The sequence below is a fragment of the Amblyraja radiata genome, chromosome 7 (assembly GCF_010909765.2).
Source record: "Amblyraja radiata isolate CabotCenter1 chromosome 7, sAmbRad1.1.pri, whole genome shotgun sequence".
Lineage (NCBI taxonomy): Eukaryota > Metazoa > Chordata > Chondrichthyes > Rajiformes > Rajidae > Amblyraja > Amblyraja radiata.
This window is the reverse complement of record NC_045962.1, coordinates 72,133,614-72,154,663: the sequence shown is the minus strand read 5'-3', so window position 1 is coordinate 72,154,663 and position 21,050 is coordinate 72,133,614. Positions and strand designations below refer to the sequence as shown.

Sequence of the window (21,050 nt, the reverse complement as noted above, 5' to 3'; positions counted from 1 at the left end):
AATGAGTCAGTGTTTAAAAGGGGTGCCCCACTGTGTTTAAGAGATGTGATGAAAGGAGCAGGGATGAACATAGGTCAAGGGAGCATGGGAACAGGGTTCCTGCATGTTTAAAGGAGTTGTAACAGAGCATGGAAACTATAGGAATAAAAGACAAGCTGAACGGGGCCCTAACAAATTTAAAATGGAGTGTAGGTGCAGGACCCGGGTGATTTTAAAAGTAAGCGGGGAAAGAGCCCCAGTGGAATTAAAACAACAGGAATTGGAACACTGGTATATTTAAAAGGGATAATGAAAACACAGCCCCCATGAATTTAAGAAGGAACATGGGAAATGGGGCATTCCCTTTGATTTTTTAAGTTTAGTTTAATTTAGTTTAGTTCAGAGATACAGCGCAGAAACTGGCCCTTCGGCCCACCAAGTGCTCACCAACTAGCAATCCCCGCACATTACAACTATCTTACCTACACACACACACACACACACAAAGGACAACTTACACTTATATCAAGCCAATTAACATATAAACACACATCTTTGGAGTGTGGGAGGAATCCGAAGATCTTGGAGAAAACCCACGCGGTCACGGGGAGAGCATACAAACTCCAGACAGCAACCATAGTCGGATTCAAACCCGGGTCTCATTTGCTACAAGCGCTGTAAGGCAGGAACTCTACCGCTGTGCCGCCCTCTAAATTCTAACTCAGTCTTCAAGGCTAACCCTACTTTTGTGCTGTATCACTGACTCATTGGGACATTTATTGAAATTGAAATTTAATTCTGCATCCCACTCCCACTTTTACCTATGTCTTTAGCCTTTCTCACAGTTCCAACAAAATCCAGCAAAGAACAGCATCTCATCTTGCGTATTGCAGCCCCGTGGACTCATCATTAAATGTAATAATTTCAGATAACCAGCCTTTCCATTTTGTATCAGAACTGGCCAATAGTCATCATATAGTAATATTAACTCAATTTTTCTTCTCCACAAATGCCGCCTAACTCACTGGTATTTCCAGCATTCTCCTTATATTTCCGATTGCCAGCACTAGTCGCGATCTGCATTTCACAATTCCACCAATTTTTTCACTTTACGTCCTCATTCATTTCTGTCTTGTTGCATCTCCTCCAAACAGATCTGCTACAATTAACAAGCTTTCGCCACCATCTTTCAGCCAACATCACATTTTGCGTCTTTCAATCCCTCAGATATTCCCTTTCTTTGCAAACAAACATGTTTGATTTCTCATTTTTCGCAGTTTAATGAGAGTTCTTTAAACTCAATGCTCAATCCATCACAGGTACTCACCTCCCCACCATCGCAGGGATCTATAGGAGGCGCTGCCTCAAAAAGGTACCCAGCATCATCTAGGATCCACATCATCCAGGCCACACTCTCATTTCACTCCTGCCATTTGGAAAATATAGAAGCCTGATAACTGTAACGGGGTCAAGGAAAGAGCGTTCACGTCGCGGCCCTGTTTTCACCAATCTTTCCACCACCACGCACAAGAAGCACAAGCACAATCTTGTGTGTGGACTTTATAAGAAGAAGAAGAATAACTGTAACATCCAGGTTCAGGAGTAGCTTCTTCCCAACAAACATTAGACTATTGAACACTATGAATTCCAACTAAACTCAGAACTACAAACTGCCTTGATTGCACTCAGGACTAGTGAGCATTGTTTTTGTCTTTGCTCTATATTGTTTGTTTGTCTTTATATATTGAACTTCTTTGTGTTGTTCATTATAGAGTCGACTAAGTACAAGGTTTACATGCAAGTTAACATTTCATTGTTCAATTTAGGGACAAATGACAATAAAACACTATTGACCCTTGACTTGCTCAGATGCTGCTGGGTCTGCTAATTATTCCTAATATTTTCTCACTCAGAGTTCCTTGCAATTAAACTACAATCATAGTTTAGGTAGGTGTAGGTGAGTAGGTGAATCGAGGACCAGAGGACATAGGTTTAAGGTGAAGGGGAAAAGATTTAATAGGAATCTGAGGGGTCACCTTTTCACACAAAGGGTGGTGAGTTTATGGAGCAAGCTGCCAGAGGTAGTTGAGGAAGGAACTATCCCAACATTTAAGAAACACTTAGACAGGTACATGGATAGGACGGGTTTGGAGTGATATGGACCAAATGCTGGCAGGTGGGACTAGTGTAGGTGGGACATGTTGGCTGGTGTGGGCAAGTTGGGCCGAAGGGCCTGTTTTTATACTGTATCATTCTATGACTCTACATGATGAGCTGATCAACCATCATGAACTCATAATCTTTGTGGAAATGTTTTCAAAAGTAAAAGCCAAAAGCACAGCAACTTGGAAGTCAGCCAGCATATGTTAGACCCATTAATTAAAGTATCAGTTAACTCACAGCTCACCTTAAAAGGTGACCCAACAGAACACGGTTGGGAATTTTACTGATTACTATAATTATATACCTACATTACAATGAACCTTGTATTACAATAATCATAATAGGTGATTTCAAAAAGGTAATAGATTTTTCATATGGACTTTAATTTCCATCGCAAAATACTCAACAGCACACTCACAGCTACACTCAATTAAAATAACATTCAGCTATATTATGATTAAGTGCTTGGCAAAGCTTACAATTACAATCTAAATTCCACATTCGAACTGGTCAGTTTCCATTGTTAAATCTACTATTTTAGATGACAACAGAAAGACATGCAAGAAGGGTTTCGGCCCGAAACGTTGCCTATTTCCTTCGCTCCATAGATGCTGCCTCACCCGCTGAGTTTCTCCAGCATTTTTGTCTACCTGTCTGAATACAGTATTGGCTTCATGGAAGAAAGGTGGTGGAAGAAGGTTGTTTTTCAGACTGGAGGCCTGATTAGAGGTGTGCCTCAGATATTGGTGCTGGGCCTATTGCTGTTTATATCTATCTATCTACTAGACCAATTGCAGACCCGTTGGGTCTGTTCCCCAAACGTGCGGTTGTGGGGGGGGGAGGCGGCATGCAGCGTCACACACTAACTATCCCCCCGCACTCACGCTAATTGCCCCCCTTGATATTATATTAGTATATTAATTTGCTCCTTTTACCCCATAACTACCCTATCTACTGATAGCATAGAGAGGAGGGGGGGGGAGAGAGAGGAGGGGGGGGGGAGAGGAGGGGGGGAGAGAGAGAGGAGGAGGGGGGGAGAGAGAGAGGGAGGGGGGGAGAGAGGAGGGGGGGGAGAGGAGGGAGGGGGGGAGAGAGGAGGGGGGGAGAGAGGAGGGGGGGAGAGAGGAGGGGGGGAGAGAGGAGGGGGGGAGGATGAGGAGGGGGGGAGAGAGGAGGGGGGGAGTAGAGGAGGGGGGGAGAGAGGAGGGGGGGGAGAGAGGATGGGGGGGGAGAGAGGAGGGGGGGAGAGAGGAGGGGGGGAGAGAGGGGGGGGAGAGAGGAGGAGGGAGAGAGGAGGAGGGAGAGAGAGGAGGGGGCGAGAGGGGGGGAGGGGAGAGAAGAGGGGGGGAGAGAGAGGGGGCGGGAGAGAGATAGAGGGGGGGGAGGAGAGAGGAGGGGGGGGGGAGAGGAGGAGGGGGGGGAGGAGCGGGAGGGGGGGGAGAGAGGAGGGGGGGGGGAGAGGGGGGGAGAGAGGAGGGGGGGGAAGAGGAGGGGGGGGACGAGAGGACGGGGGGGAGAGAGGAGGGGGGGACGGAGAGGAGGGGGGGAGAGGAGGGGGCGGAGAGGAGGGGGGGGGCAGAGGAGGGGGGGAGAGAGGAGGGGGCGGGAGGAAGAGAGGAGGGGGGGGGGAAGAGAGAGGGGGGGAAGATCGAGGAGGGGGGGGGAAGAGAGGACGGGGCGGGGAAGGGGGAGGGGGGGGGAAGAGAGGAGGGGGGGGGAGAGGAGGAGGGGGGGGACGAGAGGAGGGGGGGGGAAGAGAGGAGGGGGGGAGAGAGGAGGGGAGGGGACGAGAGGAAGGGGGGGGGAAGAGAGGAGGGGGGGGACTGAGAGGATGGGCTGGGTGGCCGAGAGGAGGGGGGAGAGAGGAGGGGGGGAGAGAGGAGGGGGGGGGAGAGGAGGGGGGGGAGAGAGGAGGGGGGGGAGGAGAGGAGGGGGGCGGAGGAGAGAGGGAGGGGGGGAAGAGAGGAGGGGGGGAAGAGAGGAGGGGGGAACGAGAGAGGAGGGGGGGGAAGAGAGGAGGGGGGAAATAGTAGAGAGGAGGGGGAAGAGAGGAGGGGGGGGACGAGAGGAGGGGGGGGAAGAGAGGAGGGGGGGGAAGACGAGGGGGGGGGGGAAGAGAGGAGGGGGGGAAGGAGGAGGGGGGGGAAGAGAGGAGGGGGGGAAAGAGAGGAGGGGGGGGAAGAGAGGAGGGGGGGGGGACGAGAGGAGGGGGGGACGGAGAGGAGGGGGGGACGAGAGGAGGGGGGGGGACGAGAGGAGGGGGGGACGAGAGGAGGGGGGGGAAGAGCAGGGGGGGGGGAAGAGAGGAGGGGGGGCGAGAGGAGGGGGGGGGAGAGAGGAGGGGGGGAAAAGAGAAGGAGGGGGGGAAGAGAGGAGGGGGGGGAAGAGAGGAGGGGGGGGGGGAAGAGAGGAGGGGGGGGAAGAGAGGAGGGGGGGGGGGAAGAGGGAGGGGGGGGAGAGAGGAGGAGGGGGGGGACGAGAGAGAGGGGGGGGGTGACGAGAGGAGGGGGGTGAGAGAGGAGGGGGGGACGAGAGGAGGGGGGGGACGAGAGGAGGGGGGGGACGAGGAGGAGGGGGGGGCGAGAGCAGATGGGGGGACGAGAGGAGGGAGGGGGACGAGGAGAAGAGAGGAGGGGGGACGAGAGGATAGGGCGGGGGCGAGACGGAGGGGGGGGAAGGGGGAAGAGAGGAGGGGGGGAAGAGAGGAGGGGGGGGAAGAGAGGAGGGGGGGGAAGAGAGGAGGGGGGGAGAAGAGAGGAGGGGGGGGAGAAGAGAGGAGGGGGGGGAAGAAGAGAGGAGGGGGGGGAAGAGAGGAGGGGGGGAGGAGGGGGGGGGGGGAGAGAGGAGGGGGGGAGGAGGGGAGGGGGGGGAGAGAGGAGGGGGGGAGAGAGGAGGGGGGGGGAGAGGAGGGGGGGGGAGAGGAGGGGGGGGAGAGAGGGGGGGGAGAGAGGGGGGGGAGAGAGGAGGGGGGGAAGCGAGGAGGGGGGGAAGCGAGGAGGGGGGAAGAGAGGAGGGGGGGGAGAGGAGGGGGAAGAGAGGAGGGGGAAGAGAGGAGGGGGAAGAGAGGAGGGGGAGGGGAGGAGGGGGGAGGGAGGGGGGGGGGAAGAGAGGGGGGGGGGGAGAGAGGAGGGGGGGAGAGAGGAGGGGGGGAAGAGAGGAGGGACTTGCAGAGACTGATTGAGGCACACCACTTGCAGAGACTGATTGAGGCACACCACCTCCTGGTTTTATAGTCCCTCCCCTTCCCTCCAGCAGGGGCAGCAGAGAGAATGGGGAATTTTGTAAAAACATTAATATCTCTGTCAATTTTCATCGACGGGAAAAATCCTCGGCACACATGCGGCGGAGGGGGGCTCTGAGCGAGGTGGCCCATAATGACGGCCGTAGGTGGCGGCGTACTCTCCGAAATCGCAGCACAGAAAGCCAAAACCGGTCAAGAACAGACTTTTAGTAATATAGATAGATACTAGACTAAGTGGGACCCGTTGGGTCCCAGCATCACACAGGAGGGCTGGTCATCTAACGCAATATTCCACCTCTCCACCAATTCTAATATTGGTGGCCAGTTGGGGGGGGGGGGGCGGGCTTTCTGGAGCGCTAGTATGGGTGTTGTGGGCTGAAGGGACTGGTTTCCAGAGGGCTAGTATGCAAATTGTGCGCCAAATGGATTCTTGGGCTGGCGTCTCACTCACAGCTGGTGGGCTGGTAGTTGACTCATGGCTAATCCTTGAAATTCTATTTCAAGCAGGGTATAAGGCCACCAAATTCAAGTGCAGTTTCTTACCACTTCTAGCAGGGTGCAAGGCCACCAAATTCAAGTGCAGTTTCATACCATTTGAAGTAGGGTGCAAGGCCACTAAAGACAGCGAGTCGTGACCTCTCCCTCCTCCATCTTGCAGAGACTGAACCACACCCACATTTCCGGGTTTTATAACCCCTCCCCCCCACACCGGAAAAGGTGTTGGCTTTCATGGAGTGATTGACAGGAGACAGATTCTCAACTTTTTTTCAAAAACTAATAACACTTTTATTTTTCATTGATGGGAAGAATTCTCTGCACCTGCTCAGCGGAACGGGCTGAGTAAGATGGCCAAAAATCACAGCCGTAAGTGGTAGCGTTTTATCTAAAATCAATATACAGTGCAAACAGGAAGTAAGTGCATTTACAGTAGTGCCTTTCAACTTCAAGCCAATGCACCCACGCCACCATTTGCAGTAAGTAGTGCCTTTCAACTTCATACCACCATTTGCAGTAAGTGGTGCCTTTTAACTTCAAGCCATTGCACCCAAGCCACCATTAGCAGTAAGAGGTGCCTTTCAACTTCAAGTCAAAGCTCCAAAGCCACAATTTGCAGTAAGTAGTGCCTTTCAACTTAATGCCAAAGCACCCAAGCCATAATTTGCAGTAATAGTGCCTTTCAACTTCATGCCACCATTTGCAGTAAGTGGTGTCTTTCAACTTCAAGCCAAATCTCCCAAGCCACACCCAAGCCATCATTTGCAGTAAGTGGTGTCTTTCAACTTTAAGCCACACCCAAGCCATCATTTGCAGTTAGTGCCTTTCAACTTCAAAGCTCCCAAGCCACCATTTGTAGTAAGTGGTGTCTTTCAACTTCAAGCCACACCCAAGCCATAATTTGCAGTAAGTGGTGTCTTTCAACTTCAAGCCACACCCAAGCCACCATTTGCAGTAAGTAGTGCCTTTCAACTTCAAGCCAAAGCAACCAAGCCACCATTTGCAGTAATAGTGTCTTTCAACTTCAAGCCAAAACAACCAAGCCACCATTTGCAGTAATAGTGCCTTTCAACTTCAAACCAAAGCTCCCAAGCCACCATTTGATGTAAGTAGTGCTTTCAACTTCAAGCCAAAGCACCCAAGCCACCATTTGCAGTAAGCAGTGCCTTTCAACTTCATGCCACCATTTGCAGTAAGTAATGCCTTTCAACTTCAAGCCAATACACCCACGGCCCCCATTTGCAGTAAGTAGTGCCTTTCAACTTCAAGCCACACCCACGCCCCCTATTTGCAGGAAGTAGTGCCTTTCAACTTCAAGTCAAAGCTCCCAAGCCACCATTTGCAGTAAGTAGTGCCTTTCAACTTCAAGCCAAAGCAACCAATCCACCATTTGCAGTAAGTAGTGCATTTCAACCTCATGCCACCATTTGCAGTAAGTAGTGCCTTTCAACTATAAGCCACACCCACGCCCCCCATTTGCAGGAAGTAGTGCCTTTCAAATTCAAGCCAAAGCAACCAACCCACCATTTGCAGTAATAGTGCCTTTCAACTTCAAGCCAAAGCAACCAATCCACCATTTGCAGTAAGTAGTGCATTTCAACTTCATGCCACCATTTGCAACTTCAAGCCAAAGCAACTTCAAACCAAAGCTCCCAAGCCACCACTTGCAGTAAGTAGTGCCTTTCAACTGCATGCCACCATTTGCAGTGCCTTTCAATTTAATGCCAAAGCACCCAAGCTACAATTTGCAGTAAGTAGTGCCTTTCAACTTCATGCCACCATTTGCAGAAAGTGGTGTCTTTCAAATTCAAGCCACACCCAAGCCACCATTTGCAGTAAGTAGTGCCTTTCAACTTCAAGCCAAAGCACCCAAGCCACCATTTGCAGTAATAGTGCCTTTCAAATTCAAGCCAAAGCACCCAAGCCACCATTTGCAGTAAGTAGTGCCTTTCAACTTCAAGCCAAAGCAACCAAGCCACCATTTGCAGTAAGTAGTGCCTTTCAAATTCAAGCCAAAGCAACCAAGCCACCATTTGCAGTAAGTAGTGCCTTTCAACTTCAAGCCAAAGCTCCCAAGCCACCATTTGCAGTAAGTAGTGCCTTTCAACTTCATGCCACCATTTGCAGTAAGTAGTGCCTTTCAATTTCAAGACACACCCAAGCCAAGCCAACCAGAGGAGGGGGGGGGGGAGGGGGAGAAAAGGGGAGGGGAGGGGCGCTGTCTGGAGCGCTAGTATGAACCATTTTTGCAAGCTTTAGAACCAATAGACCCTCTGCCTTCCTCCATCTTGAAGAGACTGTGTGGCACATCACTTCCTGGTTTTATAGTCCCTCCCCCCTGCCGCCAGCGGGGACAGCAGAGAGAATGGGGAATGTTGTTAAAACATTAATATCTCTGTCATGTTTAATCGACAGGAAAAATCCTCGGCACACATGCGGCGGAGGGGGGCTCTGAGCGAGGTGGCCAAAAATGACGGCCGTAGGTGGCGGCGTTCTCTCGGAAATCGCAGCACAGATGGCCAAAACCGGTCAAGAACAGACTTTTAGTAATATATAAGATAGATATAAGATAGATATTACTAAAAGTCTGATCTTGACCACTTCCTGTTCTGTATATTGATTTTAGAAAAAATGCTGCCACTTACGCCTGTGATTTTTGGCCATCTTACTCAGAGTCCCCCTCCGCTGCGCAGGACAAGAGGATTTTTCCCAACGATGAAAAATAAAAGTTATTAGTATTTTAAAAATGTTGAGATTCTCTCTCCTGAAGGCCACGCCCCTTCCTGAGGGACTATAAAACCCAGAAGTGTTGAGTGCCTCAGTCAGTCTCTGCAAGATGGGGGAGCGAGAGGGTCACGTCTCTCAGTCTGAGCTGTGAATAACACTGAACTCGCTGTCTTTAGTGGCCTTGCACCCTGCTTGAAATGGTATGAAACTGCACTTGAATTTGGTGGCCTTGCACCCTGCTTGAAATGGAATTTCAAGGAATAGCCGTGTGAACTACCAGCCAACCTGCCGTGAGTGAGTGAGCTGCCAGCACAACAAGTTTGAGTGACTGAACCACCAGCCCAAGAATCCATTCGGCCCACAGTGTCCATACTAGCCCTCTGGAAACCAGTCCCTTCAGCCCACTAGCGCTCCAGAAAGTCCCCCGAAAGCCCTCCTAAAGTCCATGATCAGCTCCTTCGTTTTTTTGATGTTCAAGAGGAGGCTGTTATCCTGGCACCAGAGTGCTAGATCAGCCACCTCCTCCCGGTAGGCCTATTCGTCGTTGTCTGAGATCAGGCCCACCACCACAGTGCCATCAGCAAACTTAATTATTGAGTTGAAGCTGAACCTAGCCACACAGTCATGTGTGTACAGGGAGTACAATAGGGGACTAAGGACACAACCCTGGGGCGATCCTGTGCTCAGGATGAGGGACTTCGATGTATTCCCTCCCATCTTGACTACCTGGGGCCTGGCGGTGAGAAAGTCCAGGACCCAGGCACACAGGGAGGTGTTGAGTCCCAATTCCATTAGCTTCCCGGCCAGTCTGGTGGTGACTATCGTGTTGAAGGCTGAACTGTAGTCTATGAACAGCATCCTCACGTAGCCCCCCTTCTGGCTGTCCAGATGGGAGAGAGCGGTGTGCAAGACCTGGGAGACCGCATCGTCCGTGGATCTGTTCGGACGGTATGCGAACTGCAACGGATCCATGTTCCGAGGGAGGAAGGCGCAGAAGTGTTTCTTCACCAGCCTCTCAAAGCATTTCATGACTACCGAGGTAAGGGCCACCGGACGGTAGTCATTCAGACAGGCAGGGGAGGCATTTTTTGGTACCAGTACAATGATGGATTTTTTGAAGCAGGCAGTGACCACGGACTTGTCCAGGGAGAGGTTGAATAGTAAGGCATGATTAGTAAGTTTCCATATGACACTAAAGTAGATGGCATCTTAGACAATGAAGATGGTTATCAGAAATTACAGCAGGTTCTTGATCAGCTGGCCAAGTGGGCTAAGAAAAGATTAATGGAGCTTAATGCAGAGAAGTGAGAGGTGTTGCATTTTGGGAAGTCAAACCAGGGCAGGACCTTCACAGTGAATGTTGTGAAAAATATGAATGAACCCTGTAAAAATTACTCAAGGATATTCTTTTGCTGTCAAAGTACCCCGTGTTCTGGGAATTTATTTAAGATATTCAGTCAGGCAGATAATAGTTCAAACATTTAATTTATTTTAATGCAAATCATAGTTGATAATAAACAATTATAAACTATTAAAAATTAACAGGAAGAAACAAAAAAAGCAGTTTATTTTGTCATAAACCATCTTTAGAAGAATACAATTAGACTAATTTTTGAACGTTTAGTTTCAATGATATTGAAGGAAAAATAATGGGGGGGAAATTACACATATTTTATGAACATGCCCTGCAGTGGCAAATCATTTTTAATTTTTTGCATAAACTTTTTAGCAAAATGAACTTCTGAGTGCAGGACCAGCTGCAGCTACAAAAATATAAATTTTAAAATGAAAGTACATGGTGAGCAGCATGAAATCTTTGGTCATTCATAGTAATTCAAATAAAAATAAATTGCAATTAAATGTACTTCTTTGGAACCAAAGATGCCTGTGAATAGAGCTCTTGATGGCAAATATAAACTATAGCTCCTGAGTTGTCACAATAAAAAAACCTCAAAGATTTCTGAAGTGGTAAAACCACTTGATATTACATCCATCCTCAAACTTTTTATAATTAAAACACATGCAAGTGAGACAAATGATGATGTTCATAAAGTTTAAGAAGGAACTGCAGATGCAGGAAAAATCGAAGGTAGGTAAAAATGCTGGAGAAACTCACCGGGTGAACCAGCATCTATGGATCGAAGGAATAGGTGACTTTTCGGGTGGAGACCCTTCTTCGGACTTCCAAAAGCCTTTTATGTTAATGAAGTTGGTTCTAGAACAGTGCAGTCTCACCAACGTCTTATACAACTGCAACATGACCTCCCAACTTCAATACTCAATACTCTGACTGATGAAGGCCAATGTTCCAAAAGCCTTTTAGAATATAGTGTTCAGTTCTGGGCAGCATGTTATAGGAAAGATAATGTCAAGCTTGAAAGGGTTCAGAAAAGATTTATGAGGATGTTGCCAGGACTAGAGGGTGTGAGCTATAGGGAGAGGTTGAGTAGGCTGGGTCTCTATTCTATGGAGCGCAGGAGGATGAGGGGTGATGTTATAAAGTGTCCAAAATCATGAGAGGAATAGATCTGATAGATGCACAGTCACTTGCCCACAGCAGGGGAATCGAGCACCAGAGGACATAGGTTCAAGGTGAAGGGGAAAAGATTTAATAGGGATCCGAGGGGAACTTTTTCAGACAAACGGTGATGGGTGTATGGAACAAGCTGCCAGAGGAGGTAGTTGAGGCTGGGACTATCCCATCGTTTAAGAAATAGTTTGACAGGTACATGGATAAGACAGGTATGGAGGGAAATGAACCAAGTGCAGGAAGCTGGGTTTAGCTGGGACATTGTTGGCCGATGTGGGCAAGTTGGGCCGAAGAGCCTGTTTCCACACTGCACCACTCTATGATTCTAATAGTGAAGCTAAGACAGAATGCTGAAACGGTCCTGCCATTTTGATTCAACATGGTGCAAATGCAATTAAAGGCATCACAGACGCATTAAACAGACAAATTTCCCTGTATTTCGCTCATTTTGTTGAAAAATATGCATCATAAATCGCAAGACCAGGAATGAAGGGGCACCATTAAAAAGTTATTGATGTTCAATCCATTTGAAATTTGACATTCTCCTGGCGGCTGTTTTGTCTAGTGTAACGCCAGAAATCCTGGAGTGCAAGTCCATAGCTGCCCGAAAATGGCAACACGTTGATAAAGAGGTAAATGCGGCATATGGCATACTTGCTTTATTGATCAGGGTGCTGAATGTAAAAGTTGGTAAGTCATGTTGCAGTAGTATAATACATGGGTTAGGCTACAGTTGGAGGTTTTTTGCTGTAGTTCTGGTCACTGCATTGCAGGAAGTATGTGGAAGCTTTGAAAAAAGGTTCACCAGAATTCTGCCTGGATTATAGAGTATTAGCTGTAAGGAGAAATTGACAAACTTAGATTGTTTTCTCTGGAGCAGTGGAGGCTGAGGGACCAGAGAGAAATATATAAAATTATGAGAAGCATTGATAGGGTAGATAAAAGTATTTTTTCCCCAGGGTGGGAATGCTAAATACTAGAAGGCAAAGTTTAATATGAGCAGGTGGAGAGTTTAAAGTGGACATACCGTTTTTAATGATATTTTTTTAGCTACTGACCTTGGTGACTGTGTTATCCTTGTGCTTTTAGATTTGACCGCTGCTTTTGACACAGTGGATCATGAAATATTGATCTCACGTTTGAAGCAGTGGGTGGGTATCAGGGGCATAGCACTGGAGTGGTTCAGGTCGTACCTGGCTGATGTCAGCCTTGGGGACTCTGTATCCTCCTCTGCTCCTCTCTCGTGTGGGGTCCCACAGGGCTCAGTTCTTGGCCCTCTCCTCTTCTCTCTCTATTTGCTCCCACTTGGTTCCATACTTAGGAAGCACGGAATTTCATTCCACTTTTATGCAGACGACAGTCAGATTTATGTGCCTCTTAAAAAGAAGGATGAACACTCTGTCGGACTGTTACTTGAGTGTCTCAACGACATAAAGGCCTGGATGGCTCTGAACTTTTTAAATTTTAATGATAAAAAGACGGAAGTAATGGTTTTTGGTGGCACCACTGGGGCCCCCCCTGTAGATCTGGGCTCAATGGCCCAGTATATCAAACCAAGCATCAAAAACCTAGGGGTTAAAGTGGACTCTGAGCTTAAATTTGACAGTCAGATCAAGGCTGTTGTTAAATCAAGCTTTTTCCATTTGAGGCAGCTGGCCAAAATAAAGCCAATTCTGTCAAGGCAGCACTTTGAGACGGTAATCCACGCCTTTGTTACCACTCGGCTGGATTACTGCAATGCACTGTATGTGGGGGTTAGTGGGTCCTCCATCGCCTGTCTCCAGATGATACAGAATGCAGCTGTACGTCTTTTAACTGGCACACGTAAACATGAGCACATTTCGCACATTTTAGCCTCACTCCACTGGTTGCCTATTCAGTTTAGGATCCATTTAAAAATTATTTTATTTGCTTTTAAATCCCTGAATGGTCTTGCCCCGCCCTATCTATCTGAGCTTCTACACCCTTATACACCCGCCCACTCTCTCAGGTCAGATAATCAGCTGCTCCTGAGTGGGCCTAAAACTAAGCTGAAGCTCAGAGGGGACCGTGCCTTTGCTGTGTCGGCACCCAAATTATGGAACGATCTGCCTCTCCACATTAAACAGGCCTCTTCTCTGTCTGTTTTTAAATCACTTCTTAAAATCCATCTCTTCTCCGTGGCCTTTGATACCCAGTAAGATGTCGACTTTATTTACTTGATTTAATTTCTTATTTTGATTGCTTTTATTGCGTGGCTATTATTTTTACTCATGTTTTATGTCTTTTAATTTATTGTTGTATTTCATATGTAATTTTTGCGCCTCATGTGAGCTGTTATGTTGTCTGTTTATGATGTCTTGTTTATTCTTCTGTACAGCACTTTGGTCAACATTGGTTGTTTTAAAGTGCTTAACAAATAAAGTTGGATTGGATTGGATTGGATACAAGACAAATGTTCTACACAGTGGTAGGTGCTTAGAACACGTTGCCAAGAGAAATGATCAAAGAAGATACGATAGCAACATTTAACAGGCATTTAGACAGACAAGGAATGAAGGGATATAGACCATGTACAGGAGATTTGAGTAATTTAAATTGGCATCATGGTCAGCTCACATTGTGGGCCGAAGGGCCTGTTCCTGTGATGTACTATTCTACATTAAATTACAGTAACAACATCTCGCTGAAAGCATCATTCTATCAAAAGAATTCAAAATTTGACCAGTTGACAAATAATATTGTAATATTTAGGAAATATTTAGGAGTCTGTAAAAGTCTATGTATACAGGGCTACTTTGAGGTAGGAATAAACTTTCCACACGCTTTCTTCTTTTTTCCTTCCAGTACACGTTCAATATAAGCATTTTGCTGCTTCTGTATTTCAAACTCAGTAACCTGTTGTCTACAAACAAAACATAAAATCAGTTCTTTGTAATTAAAATGATCTCCCATCACAACATACTTGTTTATCAGTTTAGTTTGAAGTACTGAACATATTGAAGTACTCTTGCTGGAATGTATTCCATACTTACTTCAATGTGGCTTTCTGCTTTGCAAGTTGATGACAAAGTTCTTTGATCTGATCTTCTTTGCTACTTAAGATATCTTCTTGCTTTTCTACTTTATTCTCAATATCTGGAAAAAAAATTAGCTACCGCTTAATTTCTAAATTAATTCCCTAGATGACTGAACACATAAAGTATATAATTGCTGCAATCATAATGCTTCAAATAACAGAGACATCTCATCAGTCTTTGGAAATAAATAAAGTATACTTTCACTGCTAAATTTGTGTAGAAACATAGAAAAATAGGTTCAGGAATGGCCATTCGGCCCTCCGAGCTAGCACCATCATTCAATATTATCATGGCTGATCATCTAAAATCTACCCCATTCCTGCTTTTTCCTCATATCCCTTAATTCCTTTCAACCCAAGGGCTAAATCTAACTCTCTTGAAAACATCCAGTGAATTGGCCTCCACTGCCTTCTGTGGCAGAGAATTCCACAGATTCGCAACTCTCTGGCAAAGGCGTTTTTCTTCATCTCAGTCCTAAATGGCCGACCCCTTATTCTTAAACTGTGACCCCTGGTTCTGGACTCACCTAACATCGGGAACATTTTTCCTCCATCTAGCCTGTCCAACCCTTTAAGAATTTTATATGTTTCTATAAGATCCTCTCTCATCCTGCTAAATTCCAGTGAATACAAGCCCAGTCGCTCCATTCTTTCATCTTATGTCAGTCCCGCCATCCCAGGAATTAACCTGGTGAACCTACGCTGTACTCCCTCAATAGTAATAATGTCCTTCCTCAAATTAGGAGACCAAAATTGCACAATATACCCCAGGTGTTGTCTCACCTGGGCCCTGTACAACTGCAGTAGGACCTCCTTGCTCCTAAACTCAAATTCTCTCGCAATGAAGGCCAACATGCCATTACCTTTTTTCATCGCCTGCTGTACCTGCATGGTTACTTTCAGTGACTGATGTACAAGCAGTACACCCAGGTCACCCTGCAGCCTCATAGCATCCTCTTGAAAGCATCCTTTGAAAGTCCAGATACACCACATCCACTGGCTCGCCTTTATCCATTCTACTTGTTACATCCTCAAAAAATTCCAGAAGTTTAGTAAAGCATGATTTCCCCTTTATAAATCCATGCTGACTTTGATTGATCCTGTCACTGCTTTCCAAATGCGTTGCTATAACATCTTTAACAATCGACTCGAGCATCTTTCCCAATACCGATGTAAGGCTAACTGGTCTATAATTCCCCGTTTTCTCTCTCCCTTCTTTCTTAAAATGTGGGGTTACATTGGCATCCCTCCAGTCCACAGGAAATGATCCAGGATCGAGAGAACATTGGAAAATGATCACCAATGCATCCACGGTTTCTAGGGCCACCTCCTTGAGCACTCTGGGATGCAGACCAGGGGATCTGGCCCTGGGGAGTTATCTGTCTTCAGTCCCAACTGTTTACCCAACACCATTACCTGGCTAATGTGGATTCCATTCAGTTCCTCCCTCCCAATAGATCCTCGGTTCCCTAGTATTTCTGGGAGATGGTTTGTGTCTTCTTTAGTGAAGACAGAGCCAAAGTACTTGTTTAACTGTTCTGCCATTTCCTTGTTTCCCATTATAAATTCACCTGTCTCTGATTGTAAGGGACCTACATTTGGCTTCACTAATCTTTTCCGTTTTACAGATGTAAATAAGCTTTTAGAGTCAGTTTTTATATTCCCCGCAAGCTTTCTTTCGTGCTCTTCCCCCCCCCCCCCTTTTAATTAATGTCCTCCTCTGTTGAGTTCTAAATTTTTCCCAGTCCTCCAGTTTGCTGCTTCTTCTGGCCAATTTATATGCCTTTTCCTTGGATTTAACACTATCCTTGATTTCCCTCATCAGCCACGGTTGAGCCGCCTACCCCATTTTATTTTTCACCAGACAGGGATGAACAATTTTTGGAGTTCATCCATGCGGTCTTTAAATCTTTGCCATTGCATCTCTATCGTCAACCCTTTAAGTATAATTTGCTAGTCTTGCCTAGCCAATTCCCATCTCATACCTTCAAAGTCTCCTTTCTTTAAGTTCAGGACCCTAGTCTCCGAATTAACCGTGTCACTTTCCATTCTAATGCAGAATTCCACCATATTATGGACACTGTTGCCCAAGGGGACTCTTGCACAAAAGATCGCTAACTAATCCTCTCATTACACAATACCCAGTCTAGGATGGCCTGTCCTCTAGTCAGTTCTTCTACATATTGGTTTAAAAAACCATCCCGTATACATTCAGGAAATCCTCCTCCTCAGCGCTGCTACCAATTTGGTTGGCCAATCTATATGTAGATTAAAGTCACCATGATAACTGCTGTACCTTTGCTAGCACGCATCCCTAATTTCCTGCTTGATGCTATCCCCAACCTCCCTACTGCTGTTTGGTGGTCTGTATACAACTCCAACAAGCGTTTTCTGCCCTTGGCTATTTGCAGTTCTACCCATACGATTCTACAGCATCCAAGCTAATGTCTCTCCTTGCTATTGCATTAATCTCTCTTAACCAGCAATGCCATCCCACCTCCTCTTCCTTTCTGTCTATCCTTCCTGAATATCGAATACCCCTGCATGTTTAGCTCCCAGCCTGGAGCCATGTCTCCATAATTCCAACTATATCATATATCTTAACTACTAACTGCACATTCAATTCATTACCTTATTACGAATGCTCCTCGCATTAAGGCACAAAGCTTTCAGGTTTGTTTTTCTTATCTCCCTTCTACCTTTTGTTTCTGTCCTCCTTTTATGGCCCTCTGTCTGCTTGCGTTAGTTCTCATCCCCCTGCCCTGTTAGTTTAAACGTGACTTTTCCTACACTCTCCAATTAACTGCACACATACGCTTCCACATTGTTGACTCCACCCCCCCCCCACTGTTTAGTTAATATAATGTAACGACCTACCATTGCACTTGCTTTTTAACTTGTCGTTTTTGTTTACTTCCTTCCATGCCTTGTTTTTAATACTTTCCAGTCTTTATAAACAAAATGAAAATAGAGATAAGTGCATTAGAAAACACAATGAAAATAATTTATTGAAATGGAGTTAAATTGTAATTCTACACACAATTGTGCTAACTGTTAACGAATGAAATTATACATGTTAACTAATGAAAATCCAAAAATAAATCGATGCTGGAAATCTGAAATATGGCATTGTGGAGATTGCTATTCATGGTGTTGGGTATTAGAAAGAGGCAATCATAATCAGAGATTGAACTGTAGTGGCCATTAATATAAACAAGAACCAGCCGTCAACCTATTTTTTTTTTGCTGTAACCTACAAGTGGTAATCGGTTTTGAAACTACAAAGGCAGCAGCATTAACAAAGCGAAGAGAATAAACTGCTGGCTGCATCTTTCATTCTGAAGAACTGACAACTTAATTTGAAAACATGATAAGACAATCTCTTAATGTGTGTTTTAATGCCTCTTAAATGTTGCAATCATATCTACCTTTACCATTTACTGTGATGGTGTGTTCCAGCAACTTATGAGTCTGTGTAAAAACCTTGTTGTACAAATCTGTTTTAAACATTCCCCCTCTCATGTAAATCTATAATTTGACACTTCCATCCTCTGAAAAAGATTCTGGCTTTCTCCCCTCTCTATGCTTTTCATAATTTAATATGCTTTTATTAGGTAGCCCGCTATGCTTTTATTAGGTAACTCAGTTTCCCCTCGAGTCGCAGTAAATTACTTCATGAAATATAATTGATGTCTGCATTCGGACTCGTGCAAAGGACTTACGCATTTTCAAAGGCATTCTTTTCCCGTTCTAGCTGTTTCATTAGAATTTCTACTTCACCAAGTGCAAATTGCAGTTTTTCAGACTCCTTGGAAAGTAATGACTTTGTTTTAGCATGCTGAAATGTTTCATTCTGTAAATAAGTGTATCAAAGTTAATCGAACATGGATCATTTTTTCACATAAAAATGATGCAATATTGGCATTGTAATGTAATTGTAGAAGGGATTCTAACGCACTACATATTAAAATCACCGTGTTGAATAAAAATAACTGCAAGTATTTAAATTGCGGCAGGAAATAGTTACCAAGCATTATGAATAAATTAAAGACAATATTTTACACATACAGGTGAAAAATACTATAAAAAGTTCTGTGAAAATCATGATTGTTACCTAAATATGCGGTAAGTACTTCTAATAATACGTATATAACAGATAGGCACATTGGTGCAAAAATATACTTACACTGTTAATGGTTATTCTGTATTAATTTAAAATTTCTCACCTCCAATTCTTTCACAACATCTTCATATATCTTTATGCTTACTGATTCTTCTTCTTTATTCTTTATCTAAATATAGAATGTAATTTAGTACATTAACCAATGGAAACATGAAATATTCCTGACAATCTAATTTAATAGATGGCAAACCATTAACAGTCAATGACTTTATGCATAAGGTTAAATCTAAGAAAAGTATAGTTTGTTGCTGTGCCTCTCAGAACAGTTTAGATGTAGGATACAAAATTAATTCTCAGGGTGATACTGAAGCTGCAGGCATTAAAGCATCAAATCTTCGTACAGCCACAATGAAAACCTGAGGGAAACATTTTATAATAAATCACCTGGAAGACTTTTTCAGTCCCTGGCCAGTGTGATTCACTTGCAGGTCTTCCAATCTAGTAGTTGGTAGACAAAAGTGCTGGAGAAACTCAGCGAGTGCAGCAGCATCTATGGAGCAAAGGAAATAGGCAACGTTTCAGGCCGAGACCCATCTTCAGACTGATGGAGGGTGGGGCGAGGAGAAGAAAGGAAAAAGGAAGAGGAGGAGCCACCTCCGCTCGGTCTGCATTAACCAACTTGACCTCCCGGTGGATCAGCACTTCAACTCCCCCTCCCATTCCAAATCCGACCTCTTTGTCCTGGGCCTCCTCCTTGGCCAGAGTGAGCACCACCAGATATTGGAGGAGCAGCACCTCATATTCCGCTTGGGCAGTCTGCACCCTAGAGGCATAAACATTGAATTCTCCAATTTCCGGTAGCCCTTGCCGTCTCCTCCCCTTCTCAGCTCTTCTTCAGCCCTCGGGCTCCTCCTCTTCCTTTTTCTTTCTTCTCCTCGCCCCCCCCACCCCACCCTCCATCAGTCTGAAGAAGGGTTTCAGCCCAAAACGTTGCCTATTTCCTTTGCTCCATAGATGCTGTTGCACCCGCTGAGTTTCTCCAGCACCTTCGATTTTCCAGCATCTGCAGTTCCTTCTTAAGTACTATATTTGTTGTTCACAAGGGGACCACATTGGGAGATTGCAGGATGCCTGTTGTCTGCAGGGACAGCCCTGAGCTTCCCATGGCTAGCCAGTCTGAAGAGTTTGAAGAGTTTGAAGAAGGTTCCCAAATCGAATCATTGCCTGTCCACTCGCTTCCCAGTTCCACCTGACCTACTGAGTTCCTCCAGTACTTTGAGTTTTGCAATTTAATTTTCCATCCCCACTTCGATTCTGAGTTATTGGATCGTAGCATCTTGCAATGTTTAAATGATGCCCAATGCAAACCCGAGGAATAGCATTGAGAACCAGGCATTGCCCAAAAGAAATACAGCTTGGTAGTCCAGGACACTGCCAATTCATTGGTGTGCTTTCTTGGCCTTGTTGACCATGCAGTTGGACCAGGACCAGTCATTGCTGATATTTACACCTAGGAACAAAGCTGTCAACCATCTCCACTTCAGCCTGTGTCCACCTAGGACACAAAACGCTGGAGTAACTCAGTGGGTCAGGCAGCATCTCTGGAGAAAAGGAACAGGTGACATTTTGGGTCAAGACCCAAAACATCACCTATTCCATTTCTATAGATGCTGCCTGACCCGCTGACATACTCCAGCTTTTTATGTATATCTTCAGTTTAAACCAGTGTCTGCAGTTTCACCCCTTCCACCTATTATCTGCCAGGCTTTGTACGGCTCTCCTCGTCCCACTCCCCCTTCCCCACACATAATCTAAAGGAGGTTCCGACCTGAAACATCACCCGTCTATGTTCTCCATAGATGCTGCCTGACCCACTGAGGGGAAAGGAAACCGAGAGAGAGAGAGAGATGGTGATATAGAACAAACAAATTAAAGATATGTAAAAAAGTAATGATGATCAAGGAAACAGGCCATTGTCTGCTTTGGGCTAGGTGAAAACGAGTTACAGACAATGAGACTCAACAAGACGACTTTTAAGCTAGTACGACTTAGGTGGGGGAGGGATGGAGTGTGTGTCTGTCCCGTTGAGTTACTTCAGCTTTTTGTGTCTAACTTCGGTGTAAACCAGCATCTGCAGTTCCTTCCTATATATTTTCTCCACTGAGCTACGTTGTGCTGCAGGCAGCCTGAATGGATGCCCTAGCCGCCACCCGCCGGCACGAAGGGTGAGTGGGGTTGCCAAGCCACATTCTCACCATTTCGCTTAAGTATTCAATCTGCTGCTGCTGGACGAGGACAATGTCTTGCAGCTGTCTGTGGACCACAATGTGAGCATCGGTATCAGCGTCCGTCCCGACAGCCGCCATCGCCGCTGCCTCAGTTCGGCCGGCCCAGCCCAGCCCAGCCAATCACAACGCGCCTTCCAGCGGCCACGGTCAACCCGACCAATAGAAGGAGGCCTACCATGCGAGCGCAGGGACGCGGACGCGAAAGGGGGGGGGGGTCATTTTAAAGACATTTTGAATCGATTAACTTTGTTTTGCAGCAACATGTTATTCTCACCCCCCCCCCCCCCCCCCCCCCCCCCCCCCCCCCCCTCCCTTCCACCATACACATACAAGGAATACAATCAATGCTTTACTTCCGCATTTAATGATATTATTGATTCATGTTATTGATCGAGGTTTAGGGGGAATGTGTAGGAATGAACTGCAGATCTGGATCTGCTGCCTGC

The 21,050-nt window shown here is 46.1% G+C and overlaps 1 protein-coding gene and 1 long non-coding RNA gene across 3 annotated transcripts; both read right to left on the bottom strand.

The window, feature by feature from the left end:
• Positions 1-450: 450 nt before the first annotated feature.
• LOC116975531 lies at positions 451-12,156 on the bottom strand. The gene is made up of 3 exons (XR_004412651.1): positions 10,328-12,156; positions 1,093-1,095; positions 451-461 (listed from the first exon to the last, which is right to left on the bottom strand). It is a non-coding gene; the product is annotated as an uncharacterized LOC116975531 (long non-coding RNA).
• Positions 12,157-13,575: 1,419 nt separating this feature from the next.
• Positions 13,576-20,728, bottom strand: spata24 (spermatogenesis associated 24). 2 transcript variants are annotated; one of them, XM_033024739.1, is made up of 6 exons: positions 20,572-20,728; positions 18,420-18,485; positions 17,916-18,001; positions 17,071-17,141; positions 14,150-14,252; positions 13,576-14,019 (listed from the first exon to the last, which is right to left on the bottom strand). In XM_033024739.1, exons 1-6 carry the CDS (start codon positions 20,680-20,682, stop codon positions 13,908-13,910), a joined length of 549 nt encoding a protein of 182 aa, XP_032880630.1. In that variant the 5' UTR covers positions 20,683-20,728; the 3' UTR covers positions 13,576-13,907. The 2 variants fall into 2 exon arrangements, with proteins under 2 accessions (XP_032880630.1, XP_032880629.1); XM_033024738.1 differs by having other exon boundaries at positions 17,916-18,046; positions 20,572-20,727.
• Between the last annotated feature and the right edge of the window lie 322 nt (positions 20,729-21,050).